The sequence below is a fragment of the Canis aureus genome, chromosome 23 (genome assembly GCF_053574225.1).
Source record: "Canis aureus isolate CA01 chromosome 23, VMU_Caureus_v.1.0, whole genome shotgun sequence".
NCBI lineage: Eukaryota > Metazoa > Chordata > Mammalia > Carnivora > Canidae > Canis > Canis aureus.
In genome coordinates, this window is record NC_135633.1 from 11,102,986 (window position 1) to 11,124,280 (window position 21,295).

Sequence of the window (21,295 nt, forward strand, 5' to 3'; positions counted from 1 at the left end):
CCAGCAGAAAAAGGTCTTTAAAAGACAACAAACTTTTTAGCCCTCTGGCAATTGCGGGTTACTTTCCCTGTATTCTCAGTGGATTTATTAGAAGTGTACATTTTGTATAATTATGTTGTATAGCAAAAAAAAATCTGATGCAGAAAACCTCATTTAATGCCATGTATTCAGTGTGTGCCTGGCTAATGTTGATAATGTTACCAAAGATATCCTGGCAGTACTTAATCTCTTTTCTTGGATTCCTTTTATCTAAGAGGCAAATGCTGGTGTTTGGAGTTTAACTGGGCTCCATTCATTATGGTTCTCATGAGCTGCTCTAGAATTGAACAAAGACACAGAATTGAATGGCTGTAAGCATGCAAAGCTTTGTTTAGGGCTCTCAAATGCAGCTTTTAAAACAAAAATTTGATTTCTTCTTTCTTGTGAACAGATTGAAGACCAAGTTTCCATATACCAATCACTGCACAAATCCAGGCTATTTGTTAAGTCCAGTTACAGTACAAAGAAACATATGTGGAGAAAATGCTAGCGTGAAGGTCTCCATTGAAATTGAAGGATTTCAACTACCAGTTACTTTTACATGTGATGGTAGGTTTATAGTCCCCCAACCATCTTGTTTTGCTCTGATTAGGGAGAAATGCTTCATATGTTAATTTTAATCATTCTTGACCCTGTTATCATTAGATATCCTTTAAAAATTTTTTTTCTGTGTGTGTAGTAAAATACTTAACATTCATTAGTTATCCTTTTCAAAAAATTGGCATTCATTTGGATAAATTTCTGGTTAGGACTAGTGGGAAAACAGTTTACATTTATTACTACATATTTCTTTGAAAATGCTGAGTAATTTTGGTTAATTGGTGGCTCTTGGCCAAGGTCCCAAAGCATGAGATTGAAAGGCTAATTATAGTCCAATTCTTTTTTTTATTCTTCTTTTCATTTTATGGCAAGAAGAATGCTTATTTATAAAGAGCTGTCAGTGAAATTGAAATTGAAGGTATCTTGCTAATAAGCTCCTCTAAAGAGAAGATAATTCTCCATTGGTTCTAACTCTGTCTTCCAAATTTGATGCGGATATCCTTTCTAGAAATGTATCTTAATGTCTACAGGAAATTTTTTGTCATAGTTCATTGATTCTCTTAATGTATATTGTTTTAATGGGATTCCAAAAGTAGAATAAGAGCCTATATTTCTATAATAGTTTGACCTAAAAATGATGCCCCTTTTTTCCCATAATGGTTATAACTAGGAATATGTCTAGTATTTGGATACTTTTCTTTGTCTGTTTGCACTTTTCAGTTCTCTTTGAAAAAATATAAATCTGAAACAAAACTGTTAGCCAACTATAACAATCATTCTTTTAGTTTCTAAAGGAAGAACTGTTCTTTATTCTTATGAAACATACTTTAAATTTTTATCTGGGGAATTATTTAAAACCCACACACTTTGAGAATTAATATTAAAACTGAAGGACAGAAAGGTCAGTAGGCTCCTTGATAGAACTAGTAAACATCGATATGTGGCAAATGTTTTAATTGGTATTAAATTTTGACTTATTATATCAAGATATTACTTTTTGAGAAAATATCTCAAATGCTTATCCTTTGGTTCTTCATAAATGTGCACATTTATAATATACATCTCTGTTAATAAACTTAACCATTTTATGGTAGATATGTGTCCAAATGATGAATGTTACCATATATTTGGGTATTCAGAAATTTACCCATTGCATTAGATATTTTATTGCCTTTTCTACCAAGCTGTTGATTTTTGTGAAGTCTGAACTGAATAATTGTCTTCTGAATTGAACATTGGAGCTCTTAGAAGTAGATTACTTTAAAAGTTTATTTTAATTTTTAATCTGTTATAATCTTAGTATCTAGCTGTTTTCAAGAACAGTAATTGAACAATACTTCCTACTTGTTATATTTTTATTCATCATTGGAAAATATTTTTTTTTTAATTTTTTTTTTTTTGTAAATTTTTATTTATTTATGATAGTCACACAGAGAGAGAGAGAGAGAGAGAGGCAGAGACACAGGCAGAGGGAGAAGCAGGCTCCATGCACCGGGAGCCCGATGTGGGATTCGATCCCGGGTCTCCAGGACCGCACCCTGGGCCAAAGGCAGGCGCTAAACCGCTGCGCCACCCAGGGATCCCCATCATTGGAAAATATTTACCGGGAACATGTCAAACATTTAAAATGATGATACATATTTTTTTCCTTATGATTTAAGTCATTGTCTGTTAGACACTGCTACATATCATCCTTTTTGGAGAAGTCTGTAATAGGGAAGTGACTTTCTTGGGTTACATCTACCCTATCTAATATAGTAACCCTTAGCCCCATGTGGCTATTGAATACTTGAAATGTGGCTAATACAGAATGAGATGTGCTATAGGTGTAAAATACATTGTGGATTTCAAAGACCCAGTTTGAAAAGAAATAAGATGTCTCATTTGTAATTTTAAAATGCTGGTTATAGGTTACAATGATATTCTGGATTTGTTAGGATAAATAAAACATGTAGAAATTAGCTTCACCTGTTTCTTTTTACTTTTTTCAATCTGACTAGTAGAAAATCATAAATTCTGTATATGACCTACATTATATTTCTATTGTATAGTGCTTTCTTAGATGATAAGAATTACATTCTCAATAACTATATAGAGTGAAATGAGCAAAATTAAATGATGTCTCTTTACAGTGAGTTCTACTGTAGAAATCATTATAATGCAAGCCCTTTGCTGGGTACATGATGACTTGAATCAAGTAGATGTTGGCAGCTATGTTCTGAAAGTTTGTGGACAAGAGGAAGTGCTGCAAAAGTAAGTATTCATTTAACTATTGGGCAACATCTTTGGAAATTTCATTTTTAAGGGGTTAAATTGGAAAAATCTCAAGTTAAGTTTGTAATCCAAGAATACATTAGGTCCTACTTAATTGATTCATTGGATCAATAAGCTTATATTGAGATATACTCTGTCTTAAGACATGTCTAAGACAGTGGAGGTTTTCAGAGTTAAGCTTGCCCATAAGCTTATAGTCTTAAATGGGAAAATGGTGGGTAATTGGTTGATAAGTGAATTTAATGGGTTTTTCTTTCTGCTAAGAGTCAATAGTCACATCATTATAGACTCCATTTTCCTTTTGTAGCGTGCAGTATTTTCATACAGTGGTCAGCTGTGACTTCCTTTTAATTGTCTGAAATAATCATTATAATGAATTTTTTTTCTGAACCAGGTAATTTTTGTCTAGCTTTTAGTCTAGTTATTTTATAGATTTTTGTTATTTTAGGCTACTTGAAATGCCCTGTCCTTCTTATTCTTATTCTTTTTCTTTTTTCATTTTCATCTTCTTTGCTGTGACTCTTCTCACATAGAATATATTCTTTTATTTAAATGCCCAACTTAGTTAAAAAACCATCTCTACATTTTACCATTCTCTTCATTTTTGAAGCAGATACAAGTTATATTTTACTCTTACCTCTATAATTTCTTGTTTGAGAATAACACTGATTGATAATTAATATATTTTAATAGTAATCATTGCCTTGGAAGTCATGAACATATTCAAAACTGCCGAAAATGGGACACGGAGATTAAACTACAACTTTTGACCTTCAGCGCAATGTGCCAAAATTTGGCCCGAACAGTAAGTATGTACCTTATAACTGAATTGCATTTAGTTGAATCTGAGTAATTCTGCTAATGAGCCAATTTGCAGTTTGTACATTCTCCAAGATTTCTGGGTTGGACTGGTGAATGGATTAATGATTAGAATGAACTAATTCTATTCACAAGGGTTTTCAGCAGATGGGAGGAGCTTTTCAATCATGGAATCTTAGGTAGCATACTCCTCAGGAGCTGGAAGCATATTTGAAAATCAAAGTGGAGGAAATAAAAATTTGATTTGTAATGGTTTTACACAAGAATGAAAATATTACAGTCAGTCAAAGAGAAATGAAGGAGGAAAGATCTTGAATAATAAGTATGGCTTGGGGGAAAAAAAGATCCATACTGACTTTTACATTAAACTGAGAAAAATACATTATTCTGCACCAAATGTATTTTTTGATTCATTAGAAGCACAGAGAGAGAGAGAGGCAGAGACACAGGCAGAGGGAGAAAAGCAGGCTCCATGCAGGGAGCCCATTGTGGGACTCGATCTCAGGACTCCAGGATCACACCCTCGGCCGAAGGCAGGCACTCAACCACTGGGCCACCCAGGCATCCCAAATTTTAATCTTTAAAGAAAATTATTCTTTATTTAATAGAACTTTGGATGGAAAAGTCATTTCTTTCTCTTTATTTTTTTAGGTTTTGCTCTTAGGTTTCATAGAATTTATTTCACTTGGGTGAAAACTATTTCACAAAATTCAGTACATTTTAGCAATCAGTAGTAACTTCTCTTTTCAGTTTCTTAAGAAATGATGTTTTCGAGTATATTTGCATAGTAAAGACTTAAAGTAGAAGAGACCGGTACCTTGTTTTTTGAGGGTAAGGTTGGGGGAAATTTGATTATCATTAGAAAAATAATGCAGACATTGAGATGATCTCTTTGCTATCTGATCCAATCCCACCTTCATTTTTTTTTTAAGATTTTTTATTTATATATTTGAGAGTGAGGAGGAGGGAGAACACAAGTGGGCAGAGTGGCAGAGAGAGAGGGAGGAGCAGGTTCCCTGCTGAGTAAGGAGCCCAATGTGGGGCTCAGTCCTGGGACCATGGGATCGTGATCTGAGCTGAAGGCAGATGCTTAACTGACTGAGCCACCCAGGTGCCTCCCACCTTCATTTTCATATGGTTATCAGCCATCTTTTTTTTTTTTTTTTTTAAGATTTTATTTATTTATTCATGAGAGTCACAGAGAGAGAGAGAGGCAGAGACACAGGCAGAAGGAGAAGCAGGCTCCACGCAGGGAGCCCGACATGGGACTCAATCCCGGGCTGCCCGGTTATCAGCCATCTTTAAAAGTGTTTTGTAGGCAACCCAGGTGGCTCAGCAGTTTAGCGCCACCTTCAGCCCAGGGCGTGATCCTCCCTGCATGGAGCCTGCTTCTCCCTCTGCCTCTGTCTCTGCTCCCTCCCTCTCTCCATGTTTCTCATGAATAAATAAAATAAAGTCTTTAAAAAAAATAGTGTTTTGTTTTGGGGTGCCTGATGTCTCAGTCAAGCATCTGTGTCTGGCTTAGTCATGATCTTGGGAGTCCTGGGATCGAGCCCTGAGTTGGCTCCCTGCTTAGCAGGGAGTCTGCTTCTCCCTCTCCCTCTGCCTCTCTCCTCATTTGTGCTTGCTCTGTCTCTCTCTTTCTTGCACATTCTCTCTCAAATAAATAAACAAAATCTTAAAATATAAAAAGTTGTTTTGTATTTTAAAGTTCTCTATTCTTTCCTTATAGAACAGAAATAACTACACTTAAAAACATTTATGTTTTGGGGAGCCTGGGTGGCTCAGTTGGTTAAGTGTCTGCATTTGGCTCAGATCATGATCCCAAAATCCTGGGATCAAGCTCTATGTCAGGTTCCCTGCTCAGTGGGGAGCCTGCTTCTCCCTCTCCCTTTGACCTTCTCCCTGCTCCTTCTCTCTCTCTGACTCACTTTCTCTCTCAAATAAAAAAATATTTTAAAAAGGGAAAAAAAGCATTATTTTTTTATTTATAAAACAAAATTTTCAGAATATTGATTTACTTTTTTCTTGACTCAGTTATAAATAGTATTTAATTCCAATAATATATTAGCCTCTATTTTGAAAATCACTTTAGTTTCAAGAATTTATCATACACTTAACTCATATGAAAGACCAAAAAGTGGGGGCACCTGGGTGGCTCAGTTGGTCATCTGCCTTCAGCTCAGGTCATGATCCTAGGGTCCTGGGATCAAGCCCTGAGTCAGGCTTTCTGCTTGGCAGGGAGCCTGCTTCTCCCTCTCCCTCTGCCTGCCGCTCCAATCTGCTTTGCTCACTCCCTCTCTCATTCTCTGTCAAATAAACAAATTTTTTAAGATTTTAAAAAATTTATTCATGAGAGACCCAGAGGCAGAGAGATATAGGCAGAGGGAGAAGGAGACTCCCTGTGGGGAGCTTGACGAGGGACTTTATCCCAGGACCCCGGAATCATGACCTGAGCCAAAGGCAGATGCTCAACCACTGAGCCACCCAAGTGCCCCAATAAATGAAATCTTAAAAAAAAAAAAAAAAAAAAAGACCAAAGAATGGATTTTTTTGGTAAATGTGTGTATATATATATATATATTTTTTAGGCAGAAGATGATAAAACAGCTGTGGATTTAAACAAACACCTGCATCAAATGGAAAAACCTTATAAAGAAGTCATAACAAGGTGTGGCATCTAAAGTATTAATTCCAGGTTTTCAAACTTTGCTTTTGGATGTGAATACCTTTATTTTGGTGAACAAAACAGTCATTTTTGTGTAGTATCCTTCAGTCACAGTAACTGCTCTTTATTTCAGATACCCTGTTGAAGAACTTTTAGATTCTTATCACAACCAAGTGGAACTGGCTCTTCAAATTGAAGTAAGTCTTAATTCACATTTTTGCATGATGACTTAAGGCTTCTTGTCTTGTTCTATCTTAAATATTAGTGTGGTGTTGGATGAAATATTTTAGGACAATTTAAACTATATTCTTTTTTTTTTTAACTATATTCTTGATGTTGATGTTTGATGACTTGTTTTCTGACCCATCTTGTTAACAAAAATTCTCAATATTCCATGAATCAGTGCTTCACCTCACTTCTGCTTTATTAGTAAGAGGAGCCTTCAGTTCATTTAAAAAAGCATTAATTGAATGTTAATGATATGCTAGATGTTGGAGTTATGAAATGAATGACCTAGTGCCCACCTACAAGAAACTTAAAACTAGTGATGGATTTAAACAAAATTTCGATATAATGTATAGTAAATGTAGTATAGTGGTATGCATTGGGTTCTTTGGAAGATCAAAGAAGAGTACCTCTTCCAACTTTGGAGTTCATGGAAACCTCTAAGAAGGGAGGTTGCCTGAGCAAAGTCAACAGTATGGGTTAGCTAGAAGATAGTTGGGAAGGGTATGTGGAGAAAAGTACACAGGTGTGATACATATATGGAAATATATGTACTTCTGTAATAGAGTACAGAGTATGACCGGAAGGTTGAAAAAGGGCACTAGAGATACCCAGACATAAGTTGTTACCACCTTTTGTTTTCTTTTTTTTTTTTTTTAAGATTTTATTTATTTATTCATAGAGACAGAGAGGCAGAGACACAGGCAGAGAGAGAACAGGCATCATACAGAGAGCCTGACGTGGGACTCTATCAAGGGTCTCCAGGATCACGCCCTGAGCCGCAGGCAGCGCTAAATCACTGCGCCACCAGGGCTGCCCAAGTTACCACCTTTTAATCCATGTTAAATTTTACCCTGTCCTCCAGATTAGAGGACCAACCAAGAATGAGTAAAAGTAATGTTAGCATGCAGATTTCTGCTGAAACTGGGGAATGTTGAATCTGTATAGTTTTGAGATTTTCTTTAAAGGTATTTAGCTACCTGGTAGATTTTCTTTAAAGGTATTTAGCTACCTGGTAGAGAACAGAAGTCTGTGAGCTCAAAAATTTAGTTTTAGTCAGAATGAATGTGTGAGAGTAAAGGAGATTGTGACCACAGTATGATATTGTAGTTAAGATTCTGATAGGTTATAGTTTTGCGGTTGAAGATGCTTCGAATTTTCCACATGAACATTTGTATAACTGAGGCTTATTATAAGATATAGGGTAGAAAGTCAAGTGAATATCCAGAATAAAAATATGGCATACAGTGGGGGAAATGACCACATGTCAATTGCAAGGCAGATCGGGCCATCAGAGGCCAAGTTAGAAGACAGAAAATATAGTAGTTATTTGGAGAGGGAAATTTAAAGAATCATTAATTAGTAAAAGGTAGTTAATTATTATAAAATATAAAAGAGGATTCTAAAACAAGGTTTGACATATTATGGCTTGCGTGCTAAATCTTAAATCTGGCCTATTGCCTAATAGTTTTATTGGAACACTGCCAAACTCATTTATTCATCTATTATCTGTATCTGTTTTCACACCATAATAGCGGAGTTAAATTGTGACAGAGACTGTATGGTCCACAAAGCCTAACACATGTACTTTCTGGCCTTTAAAAAGTTTGCCAGTCATGCTGTAAGGGATCCAGAAGTAATAAGTGTAAAAAAGCAGCTGTCAATTCTAGGTTGAGGAATAATATATAGAAAGAATTCTAAGGACATAAGATAGAACCTTCTGTCCAACCTTAGGCTGAAATCCAGCCTCTTCTAAGAAGGTTTGGCTATCACAGGAACACATAGGTAGCTTACAGTGAAGAAACTTGGTAGAATTGTCAGATTGGGAGACCATGCCCTGGGGATATAGGTCAACTGCTCAACTGCTTTTTGAGGACCACTGGGATGCCTTGCTGAAGTAAAAAATGGAGGACTAGAACCCTGAGAAAGGGTCTTCATTCTGCTGTTGTGAGTGTCCCTTTAGTGCCCTCTGTTGACAAAACTTAACATTGTATTGGCTGGCAAAGAAGAAATGTTTATAGGTCCATCTTCAGTATCACAGAGTAGGGCAAAGAAGTGTAGTTTTGGAGCTGATAGACAATAATTTGATAACTGGCACATAAATGATGGGAAATAGTATAGGAGAATGACTCGAGCCTCAAAATTGGAAAATTTTTTGCACGAAGGTGTAGGAGTAAAAGCAGAGATATGAGTTATGTAAGCAGAAATGGGGAGCTGGAAAACAGACTCTCAGGCCCTGAAGACTGGAGGGTCCTGGGGTGTTTGAGAAGATGAGGTGGTTTCATTTAAGCATGAAGGTAGAAAGACCATTTAGTTTATGGTTGCCAGGCCTCAAGGGTGGAAAAATTTAAATTTTTAAGGGATGGTACAGTACTAAGTTTCAGCCCATTCTAACGGTAGTTGGCATGTAAATCTGGCATAAATGTTTAATGAGTTAATTCATTATGTAAGAATGTTTCTTAATGAGATATGTACTTTAAAATGATGTTGGAGAGGGAGTTTTAAATAATTCTATCAGGTAAATGATTTTATAATCATTTGTGCATGTATACTTGTGAATCATGATGAAATCAACTGTGGTTGAATACTATGGAGGGATTGTCCTCAAGGAAGTTTTTTCATCAGACAAAACTTAAAAAGTGATGGTCGTACAGATGTAAATGATGCTTAAAAGTTGACTCAGATCTCATAACTATTGCCCAATGGTGTTAATATGTGGCCAACCTCTGAAGAACTTGGTTTTGGATACCAGATTTTTGGCAGGCAGGATTGGTATTTTTAATGTGGAGCTTAATCCCAAATCAGAATAAAAAATAACTCCAGTTTTTTAAATGACTTAGTAATTTGTTAGTAGTTTATTAGTTATTTTAATATGAAATTAATGGCATTTGTATATGAATAATTTTGTCTCAAGCAAAGTGAAAATCAGACCCAATCTTTCCTATTCAAAATAAACTAGAGCAAAGGATATGTGTTCTTTTATTTATTAATTTTTTTTAAAGGTTTTATTTATTTATTCATGAGAGACACAGAGAGAGAGAAAGAGAGACAGAGACACAGGCAGAGAGTGGGATCATACCCTGAGCTGAAGGCAGGCGCTAAACTGCTGAGCCACCCGGGGATCCCCAAGGATATCTGTTCTTAAGCAAATCTAAAATGTCTAAGTTTCTGACTTCATCTCTGAAACAGATCCTTTAGATTCTTCATACTTATGTGTGTTTTACTTTTTATTTTAAAGAACCAGCACCGAGCAGTTGATCAAGTGATTAAAGCTGTAAGAAAAATCTGTAGCGCTTTAGATGGTGTAGAGACTCTTGCTATTACAGAATCCGTAAAGAAGCTAAAGAGAGCAGTTAATCTTCCGAGGAGTAACAGTGCTGATGTGAGTATTTTTTTAGTAGTTAGCATCTTATTAAATATAAATATGTATTTAGATGAGTATCTTATCACTTAAGCTGGGAGATTTTTGCTTCTTCTCAACAAAGTGTTATAATTTTAACCTTGGCTATCACTTTTGAGTTGATTTGATAACTTACTTGGTAAAGTTGGGAATTCTTTTTTTTTAAGATTTTATTTATTTATTAATGAGAGACTCAGAGAGAAGCAGAGACAGGCAGAGGGAGAAGCGGGCTTCTCACAGGGAGCCTGATGTGGGACTCAATCCCCAGACCGGGATCACACCCTGAGCCAAAGGCAGATGCTCAACCGCTAAGCCACCCAGCATCCCTAAAGTTGGGAATTCTTAAGAGTGGCTGCCTTGGAAAAGCTTCATGAGAGTTGATATTGAAAACATGGATGTCAAACTTTTATGTGTGGAAGAGGAATTGTGGCATAAACAAGTTGGTTGGAGGGTTCAGGGTGGATACTGAGCTTCAGAACCTGGGTGGTAGTAGTTACCATTTGTCCTTCTGATGGACATCTCCATGATTGCCCAGAGGGGAAGCTCTACTTTGGTGATACCTCTTCCTATTGAAAATATTCAGAAGCCTCATCATAGTGACTTATTACCTCAGGAACAATCAAGTGACTTATTACCTCAGAAACAATCAAGTTGGGAGTCCTTTCTTGATGTCATACTGTTGCTTTTAGTAAAAGCTCTCTCTGTATTTCCATGGGGATTTTTGTTTTTGTTTGTTTGTTTTAAAGATTTTATTCATGGGAGACACAGAAAGAGAGAGAGAGAGGCAGAGACACAGGCAGAGGGAGAAGCAGACTCCATGCAGGGAGCCCAGTGTGGGACTCCATCCCGGGACTCCAGGATCACGCCTGGGCTGAAGGCAGACGCCAAACTGCCGAGCCACCCAGGGATCCCTCTTTCTTTCTTTTCTTTACTTACTTTACTTACTTATAGGCAGAGGAGGGACAGAGGCAGACAGGATTCCAGCAGACTGCACTGAGTGCAGAGCCCGACTTGGGGTTTGGTCTCACGACCCTAAGATCACAACATGAGCCGAAACCAAGAGTTGGATACTCAACCAGCTGCACCCCCCAGGCACTCCACATTAAGGATATTCTTTATTATACCAATAATAAAGCAACTAAATGGAATATAAAGTATCATAATAGTGTATTTTCAAATCTTAATTACTAGATTGATTTAATGAGGCAGATTTTGTTGAGTTTCTGTATTTTGCACTAATTTTCAGTTATTCTGATCTTCTTGATACTAAAAATCATGTGTTTATTTGGTTTGGGGTTTTCACTTTTTGCATTTTTTTTTTTTTTTGGATTTATTAATTCTGCAGAAACTTTTGGGAGGTTTCCTGATACAGCATTTAATTTAGTTTTTACCTTTAATTTCTATACATCATGGGGTTTTTCTGACTAATTTGTATGTATGTATGCAGGTGACTTCACTGTCTGGAGAAGACGACATGAGTAAGAGTTCATCTAGGGGTAGGTCTTTAAGTTCTATAAGTTTTTAGCAATAAATGTTGGATTTTCAGAGTTATATTAACAATTTCTTTAAATCTAGGATCACTGAATTTGGAAAATCCTGTTCAAGTAAGCCTGGACCAATTAACTGCAGCAATTTATGATCTTCTCAGACTCCATGCAAATTCTGGTAGGAGTTTTGCAAACTGTGCCCAAAGTAATAGGAACATCAAGGAAGCGTGGACGACAACAGAACAGCTCCAGTTTACAATTTTTGCTGCACATGGAATTTCAAGTAATTGGGTATCAAAGTAAGTAACTCTTTAAAACAAAACATACAACTTTACCCAGAAGTTGTTATAATCCTATAAGATGCCAGCCAGCCACTGTTCTTTTAATATTTAAATGGGTAATACAAGAATCACCAGATACCTGCGGTTTTCATAAAAATTAGAGATACCTGAAGTTCCAATAAAAAATATCATTCCCACTATATGCAAAAAAAGGCAGGAAAATATATGTTTAAACCTAAAAAGGCAAATACTAATTAATAAATTAGTCAATTTATGACTACTGTTTTTTAGCCTTTCCTTTAGAACCAGAGTAATTTGAAACAGTGTGATGGGAATAGGCTTTAAGCACATTTTTTTCTTCAATAGCAGTTTATAGTTTAGTGATTGCTAGGCTTTGAAGTCTATAAGAATGTATTTCTTCTATTGAATTTTTAATATGGGGTTTTCCTTTTTGATTTTTTTTTTGCAAATGTCATAAGTTTGCCCACTTTCATTTACGAAATGACTATGTAAACTGAAAAGTCTGAATTGAATATTTTTAATGAAACAGTTTCATAGTGAAGAGATACCAAACATAAATCCTGCTTAAATTGAGTAATTGAGCTTCATATATATATATATATATATATATATATATATTTTTTTTTTTTTTTTTTTAAGATTTTATTTATTTATTCATGAGAGACCGAGAGAGAGAGGGGCAGAGACACAGGCAGAGGGAGAAGGAGGCTCCATGCAGGCACCCTGATGTGGGACTCAATCCCGGGACTTCAGGATCATGCCCTGAGGCAAAGGTGGACGCTTAACCACTGAGCCACCCAGGCATCCTGTTAAATTGAGCTTTAGATTAATGTAATATAATACATAATTACTTAAAAGTGTTATATTAACTCATTCAATAAATATTTACTAAGAACCATCTTTGGGCAATGTTCATCATACTAGGGATTCAGCAGTAAACAAGGCAACAAAAAAATGTCTGCCCTCTTGGAACTTGCCTTTAAAGGGGTACTACTGCTATGTGAAGGTGTTTGATTCTTTTAAATGTCACAGGGTAATACCTTCCACATCTTCCAAACAGATTCATACATACAAATTTGGAGATACTAATGAGGAGAACAAATACTCAGTAGAAGACACAGAAAACTGCAGTGATAATAAGGATGGAAAGAAAGTAAAATGCTGAAGAAAAGAGAAACAAATAGACTGAGGTTGAGAAAAGTAGTCAAGAGTAGTCAAGTTGTTAGATAGAAGTGTTTTGTTAACACATAAGATTAGATTTGAAGTATATTTTGAATGATTAATAGATTGTATATATGAACAGAGTGTTTAATGAATAAGCCTAGCAGTAAGTGAGAATCTAGGAGGGTACAGTTTTATTGAGCCTAAGGTTCCTAGTCTGTAAGATTGCCTGATAGTATCTAAGCAGTTCTGTACTTGCAGCTATTAGGGGCTAAATCATTGCTCTCTAATGAGACTACAACAGCGTGTATTCCGTGGATGGATGGAAGCCTTCTAATAGGTTAGAAAGACTGGTGCAGTGCAAGTCAGGCCCATGTACATTAATATGCTTAACTGATTCTAGTTCAGTTACTTAGCAAAGCAAAATAGCACCTAGGGAAGGTAATGTTTGTACTTTTTCTTCTAAGAATTTGCCTAGAAATAAATAAATATTCAATGCCATTCAACTAAAATCTAAACCTAGTAACTGAGTATAAAACTGTGATAGAAAAAAAAAAAAAAAAAAACTGTGATAGAGTGGCCCCTCAGACTGGCACCTAGGGATATACGTTTCCTTTTGTACTCCCTTTGCTATACTTTTTCTTTATTTTTGTAGAATTTGCAATAGTTTGGTTTCAGATGTTTTCCAAAAATTCAAATGAATAGTGACCAAAAAATTTCAGATAATAGTCCCTTTTAGAGAACAATGGCTAATGATATGTATTTGTATTAGTTAACAAATTCATATTATCAAATTAAAAATCTTTCTTTTCTCAGTTACGAAAAATACTACTTGATATGTTCCCTGTCTCACAATGGAAAGGATCTTTTTAAACCTATTCAATCAAAGAAGGTTGGCACTTATAAGAATTTCTTCTATCTTATTAAATGGGATGAACTGTAAGTGAAAGTTTTGGCTTTTTATTTTTTCAGTTTGCCCTCTTTACTTTTTTCCATGTATGCATCCTAATTTTCATTTTTACCACAATTTCCATTTAAATCCATTAAATTCTTACATCTTAAGGTCTCTTCTAGATATTATTCTATAGAAGAGACAAATTCTCATTTAAAAATCTGAAATACTGTTCTGAAAAATTCTGTTGAATTACAGAAGTATTCCATTAATTGTTCTTAGACTTTTGTCAAGTTAAAACTAAATTTACATATAATTATACATATAAACCATAAAAATGTGGTTTTCATAGTATTCCTTAGTTTAGTATTTATTCTGTAATACTATATATATGAAGCCTACTTGTTGGTTAACATTAAAAAATTAATTTAAATCCATGTACAAGATATTTTGCACTGTTAATGTTATTAAAATTCTTAAGTAGGCAGTTGCAGAACTTTTCATTCTGCATTTATTAATGGCTTATTTTTCTTTTATTTTAAAATTCTTAAGCAAGTAGGCAGTTGCAGAACTTTTCATTCTGCATTTATTAATGGCTTCTTATTTTTCTTTTATTTTAAAATTCTTAAGCAAGTAGGCAGTTGCAGAACTTTTCATTCTGCATTTATTTATGGCTTCTTATTTTTCTTTTATTTTTTTAAATTACAAAAATAACACATGTTTGAAAACCTTAAACAAAAATATGTATTAGTAAAAAGCATCATTTTATTTCTAACACCATCTTATGGCTCCTCAGAGTGACCATTTTTTACCTAATGTAGTCTTTCAGACTTAAAAAAATAAATGTAAAAAAAAAACAAAAAAAAAAATGTAAAAGGGTTAACATATGTCTGCTTGTGTGTATATATGTACACATATATCTGAATCAGAAATACTCATAAATATTCATCTAGTTTTTCCTAAAGGAAATAAAAATGACTACTATTTTTTTGCCTAGAAATTGACATTAGCAAGTCTTGAGTAAAGGCATTAAGAAATTTTTAAAGAAATGTTACATATTTGAAATTTTAATGAAATTTATTTAAGATTTTTTTATAGTACATATTGACCAAGCTTGTACTTAAGTAAAAGTTACTCAGGGTTAAAAATTTTTTGATAAGTCAAATAAAATACCTAAAATTGTCATTCTCATTAAATGGTTAAATTTCATATTTGATCTAATTTGTTTTTTCTGTTAATACATTTTTCCCCCCCTTAGAATTATTTTTCCCATCCAGATATCACAATTGCCATTAGAATCACTTCTTCACCTTACTCTTTTTGGAATTTTAAATCAGAGCAGTGGAAGTTCCCCTGATTCTAATAAGCAGAGAAAAGGGCCAGAAGCTTTGGGCAAAGTCTCTTTACCTCTTTTTGACTTTAAACGGTAAGTGTTACTGAGTTATGATGGTGAGTTACTGTGGACACATCTGCAGCATCAGAATTGGCTAGAGAATAGGTTGGGGGAACAATAGTATATATGAGATAATGAGCTACCTCAGTTTTTCCAGTGTGATAAAAGGAGGTTATTTTAGAGACATAGATCAGAAGAAACCATAAAGTTTTTCTGCTATAGTTTGAATGTATCTATCTGGGTATTTAGAGGATTGTTTGCCATTCACTATTCCAGGAGAAAAGCAAGCAGTCATTTCATACTCTGTCATTTATGCAAAGCATCGTGTTATTGATATAATAGCCATGGTCTTAGACGTTTCCTTGATACTGATAAAACAGCTTCCATTTTTCCTCTTCCATACTTTTCCCATTCTCCAGTTTCAGAGAGTCTACAACTGCACATTATTCCCATCTCTTTACCTGACTGATCTGCCCTTACTGCTGTGAGCCCCTGGCCTTTAAAAAGACCAAAAGTCTCACATATGTCCAAAAACTTATAGGTCCTTAGGGGTAAGGAATTCCTTTTGATCCTTGTGTCTAATAGCCACTGAGGTAGTGTAATCTATCTGGCCTTTTTTTTTTTTTTTTAAGATTCTATTTATTTATTTGACAGAGAGAGCACAAGCAGAGGGAGCAGCAGGCAGAGGGTGCAGGAGAAGGGAGAAGGACCCTGGGATCATGACCTGAGCCGAAGGCAGATGCACAACCAACTGAGCCACCCAGGGGCCCCTCTATCTGGCCTTTCAACTATTTTAATTATGTTTTAAGTAGTAGTATGAGACTATCAAGTGTCTATCTAAATGGGAAGAAAAAAATTAATTGAATAAGCTCCAGATATGTTTCATATAGTACATGGTAACATTTTGGCAAGTGATAGCACATTAGCATATTAAAATATCTAAAGTTCTGCCTATTGTGTTTATTTTTATTTTTAAAAGATGTTATTTATTTATTCATGAGAGACACAGGAAGAGGGAGAAGCCAGCTCCTGGCAAGGAGCCTGATGTGGGTCTCAATCCCAGATCCTGGGATCACACCCTGAGCTGAAGGCAGATGCTTAATCGCTGAGCCACCCAGGCATCCCTGCCTATTGTGTTTAATAACAGTATTACTGTAATTACAAACATTTATCATTTACTATGATAGGTATTAGTATGAGTGCTGTATATATATCCTGAGATTACACCAGCCCTATGAAGGGAGGTGTTACTATTCTTTTTTGCAGAAGGGGGAATCAAAGTACAGTGAGCTTAAGTGACTTGCCCTAGGGCATTTAGCTAAATGGTAGAATTGGGATTTGAATCTAGGCAGCCTGGCCTCTGGGTCTGTGTGCTTAACTATTATCCTTAAATTGCCATTCTCAAATTTATTTGATACCATGGTAATTTTTTTTGTTCTGGAATATATGTTTTGAAACCGTGTATTCTGTGGGACAGTTAGAGAAGTGATTTAATAACTGACCTATTTATTCTACAGTAAAAAAAAAATTAAGAATGAAAAAAATTCTAATCTGTTCTACTTTTTTCCTTTTTTTTTTTTTTAAAGATTTTATTTATTTATGATGAGAGACACAGAGAGAGAGAGGCAGAGACACAGGCAGATGGGGAAGCAGGCTCCAAGCAGGGAGCCCAATGTGCGACTTGATCCTAGAACCCCAAGATCACGACCTGAGCCAAAAGCAGATGCTTTAACTGCTGAGCCACCCAGGCATCCCTCTACTTTTTCCCTCTTAAATGGCAAATACACTTTGGTTTTCTAGTAATCATTTATTAAAATCATATTATATTTAAAACACTGGCTTCACAAATTTTGTTCTTGAAATGTTTTTTCTTATGTATTTAAACATAGCATTTATTCCTTTATTTTTCTCTTTTACTTTCCTCACATTTGATGAGGCACTATAAGATTTTTAAATTTTCTACCTTTTGATAGGCTCATTTTATTAGATATCTGAAATAATTCTGAACCACCAAAGGCTAGAGAAAAGCAGTTGAACTTATTGCTATTAAGGATGAGTATTTAGAACCGTTTTTGCTAAACATAATCCATAATTACTCTAAAACAGAATATTGGCCACATGAAGGAAGAAAATTCTGTTCTCAATTGTAATAAGTTAGTGTCCAGGAACAGTTACAAATTAAATGTAATTGCATCATTATCATTATTTTTTATAAATCAGTTCGTGAGCGCCTGGGGGGCTCAGTTAATTGTCTATCTTCAGGGGCGCCTGGGTGGCTCAGTGGTTTAGCACCTGTTTTCAGCTCAGGGCATGATCCTGGAGACCCCAGATCGACTCCCATATCGGACTCCCTGTGTGGAGCCTGCTCTTTCTCCCTGTGTCTCTGCCTCTCTATGTGTGTTTCTCATGAATAAATAAATAGAATCTTTTAAACAAACAAAAAGTCTACCTTCAGCTCAGGTCATGATCCCAGAGTCCTGGGATCAAACCTCACATCTGGCTCCCTGCTCAACAGGGAGTCTACTTCTCCCTCTCCCTCTGCTCCTCTTCCTGTTCTTTCTCTCTCTCTCTTGCTCAGTCTCTCTCAAATAAATAATTAAAATATCTCAAAAAATAAATAAGTCAGTCCTGAAAACCTTGCTCTTGAAAGCACCAGGGATTTTTGCTTCATTAGCAAAGTACCATCACTTTCTGCTGCTTTTATTGAATAGTAATAAGTGATTTGTTTTTTTCTTTAGACGAATGCTATAACATTCTTTAAAAATTCAAGACAGTAAGGTGAAGATCAGTTGACTTTTGTTAGACAATTAAATAATTTGTATCCAGCCCTCTGCTGTTACAACAGTGAGCAGAAGGCATTGAGCTTGAGACTTAGCCAAACAGTGCAGTTGATCCAGGTAGGTAATATTAGGTCTTAGCATTCAAGAAATACTCAAAGAGAGGATGATATATACATTAATACAAAGCGTTAATGAATTTAATTTCAGTTAACTTACAGTACTGTAGTGATCAGAAATCCTAGTCTTGAAATTCTTTTGAAAAATAATTAATGTTTAAGGTACAGCCTACATACAACCTGATGAAGTCAGGGAAGCCAAAAAACATAGAAACATTTCATTCAGCCTCAATAACAAATGAGTTCTTAACTCATTTTTAAATAAACAGAATCAAGCATTTAACCTGCCTTTCCTTTACAGTTGTATTTCAGAGCTATCAGATAATTAATGTGAGAAAGTTAATAGAAAAATTCCAGCTAATAGATGCTCAAGAAATGATAGAATATCATGATTTTGTAATCCCTACTGAAATAATAGACTTAGGCTAGGGTTTCTCAGTCTTAGCACTATTGATATTCTGGGCCAGATCATTTTTTGCTGTGGGAGATTGTCCTGTGCACCGTACGTTTGGCAGCATCCCTGTCTTCTGCCCACTGTTTGTCAATAATACGCCCTAGTTACCAACCAAAAATGTCTCCAGACCTTGCCACGTGTCCACTGGGGGCAAAATCACTCTCACTCTTGTTGGAAACCATTGAGTTAAGTAAGCCATGATTACCAATGCTTGCTAAACCATTAAGTGATTAACTTTTCTGGAACTTTATAATAGGTAGTTTAGACTAACTGGGCCCAAACAAACTGATTAGCTTAAGTTCACAGAAATGAAGAGAGAGAGAGACACACACACACACACAAACCAAACAGTGCACCTCTTTATTTGATATAATAGGAAGTAGTATTCAATTCTACCCTTATTAAGTATTCCTGCCAGATAACTAGACCTGAATCAGATCAAGCTTCTACATCTAAGTACTACTTTATGAAAATATAGGAGATAAAGGGACATCCTAAATGACACCAGATAAATGCAATCAGTAAAATCCAGAATATAGAAAATTCTCAGAACAAAAGACCTGGTTTCTTCATCAAATGGCGGGGGATAAAAAAAGAGAATGTATAAATAAAAAGAGAACGCAAACTTTTACTCTAAAGAGGACCAGATAGAAGTAGTTTAGGCTTTGCAAGTCATAATACAGTTGGTGCTTGAACAATGTGGGGGTTAGCATGCCCTCCCTCTGCCCCCATGTGGTCAAAAGCCTGCATAAAAACTTTGACTCCCCAAAAAGTCAACTAGTAGCCTGCTGTTGACCAGAAGCCTTACTGATAACAAATAGTTGACTAACATATTTTATATAGTATTATGTATTACAAGTATTTTCTTATAATAAAGTGAGATAGAGAAAAGAAAATGAAAATACATTTATAGTACTATATGTATTGGAAAAATCCTTGTATAAGTGGACCTGCCTAGTTCAAGGGTGTTATTCAAGAGTTAACTATAATCTCTGTTACAAAATTCAAAAGCAAAGGCAGAAAGCAATAGTTCGTATGTAAATGAATGAATGTGGGTTTGTTCTGATAAAAGTTTATAAAACCAGGTGACAGGCCTGGAGTTAGACTTTTAAATTAAAATATACTGGGCAGCCCCAGTGGCGCAGCGGTTTGGCGCCGCCTACAGCCCAGGGCGTGATCCTGGAGACCCTGGATCGAGTCCCACGTCAGGCTCTCTGCGTGGAGCCTGCTTCTCCCTCTGCCTGTGTCTCTGCCTCTCATTCTCTCTGTTTCTATGAATAAATAAAAAATCTTTAAAAAAAATAAAATATACTTACAAAGACATCAACCAAATGCAATGTTGGACCTTGCTTGGATCCTTATTTGAACAACAAACTAAAAACTTGTGAGACAATCAGGGAAATTTGAATACTGACTAGATAGCTGACGATTTTAAGTAAGTGTTGTTCATTCTTTTAGGAGTGATAATGGTGGTGTACTTTTTTTTTTTTAAAGGTTTTATTCATTTATTCATGAGAGACAGAGAGAGAAAGAGGCAGAGGGAGAAGCAGGCTCCATGCAGGGAGCCTGATGTGGGAGTCGATCCCAGGACCCCAGGATCATGCCCTGGGCCGAAAGCAGGCGCTAAAGTGCTGAGCCACCTAGGGATTCCTGTGTTGTACTTATTTTAAAATAAAACAGTGTTTATTGTTTGAAGAGACATAAAAGTATTTACAGGTGAAATAATATGATCAGCATTTGCCTTAATATAATCTAGTTGGGGATGAAGGTGGATCTAAAAAAGAATGTAATGTGTTAAGGATTTAAAGGCTAACATGCAAGAGAAAATGTTAAGACTAGAGTCTAGTTTTGAAAAGGATATTTGTTTTTTGAATAAAATGAATAAAGTTTGAAATTTATAGTTTCCTGCTTTTATATATCTCATGTTATTTTTCAGAAATTCATTCTGTGTAAAGACATATCAATGTCTTATTGATAAATGTTTTTAATTTAAATAGGCCATAAATTGGTAGTCTAGGGTAAGGGTCAGCATACTCCAGTGCACTGCCTGGTTTTTATTTAAAAAATAGAACACAGCACACATCTATTTATATATCATTCGTAGCTACTTTTTGTAGTATAACAGCAGAGTTCATGGGACGCCCAGGTGGTGCAGTCTGCTAAATGTCTGACTCTTGTTTTGGCTCAGGTCGTGATCTCAGGCTCATGGGATCAAGCCTCCCATCCAGCTCTGTACTCAGTGTGGAGTCTGCTTTAGATTCTGTCTCCCTCTACCCCTCCCACTCGTGCTCTCTCTCAAATACATAGATAAATCTAAAAAACTAAAAACCAGCAGAGTTAAATTTGCAACAGAGATTATATGACCCAAAAAGCCCAAAATATTTGCCATCTGACCCTTTACAGAAAGGTTTGCTGACTCCTGGTCTAAAGCATAGATCATCTGAAATTATTATTGTTTTTGCTACAAAGTAGATATTGGTTCTCTTGGCATGTGGTTTGTTCTTTTTTTTTTTTTTCATGTGGTTTGTTTTTAAGGTGAAAGTGAACAGTTGTGTAATCCAAACTATTACCTTGAGATATATTCCATTATTATTATTTTTTAAGATTTTATGTATTTATTCATGAGAGACACAGGCAGAGGGAGAAGCAGGCTTCCTGCAGGGAGCCCGATGCGGGACTCAATCCCAGGACTCTGGGATCATGCCCTGGGCCGAAGGCAGGCGCTAAACTGCTGAGCCATCCAGG

General features: G+C 35.6%; 1 protein-coding gene across 4 annotated transcripts in view; it reads left to right on the plus strand.

Moving 5' to 3' along the window:
* The window catches only part of PIK3C2A (phosphatidylinositol-4-phosphate 3-kinase catalytic subunit type 2 alpha), a 118,049-nt gene that overhangs the window by 58,658 nt on the left and 38,096 nt on the right, over positions 1–21,295 (plus strand). For 3 of the 4 annotated variants that reach the window (XM_077866317.1, XM_077866318.1, XM_077866319.1), the window contains 10 exons: positions 431–588; positions 2,712–2,832; positions 3,547–3,658; positions 6,264–6,343; positions 6,474–6,537; positions 9,804–9,947; positions 11,413–11,461; positions 11,541–11,751; positions 13,732–13,854; positions 15,066–15,233. In XM_077866317.1, the coding sequence (XP_077722443.1) occupies positions 431–588; positions 2,712–2,832; positions 3,547–3,658; positions 6,264–6,343; positions 6,474–6,537; positions 9,804–9,947; positions 11,413–11,461; positions 11,541–11,751; positions 13,732–13,854; positions 15,066–15,233 (1,230 nt within the window). The remainder of the gene's footprint in view (positions 1–430; positions 589–2,711; positions 2,833–3,546; positions 3,659–6,263; positions 6,344–6,473; positions 6,538–9,803; positions 9,948–11,412; positions 11,462–11,540; positions 11,752–13,731; positions 13,855–15,065; positions 15,234–21,295) is intronic. The other variant, XM_077866320.1, reaches the window with a different exon arrangement.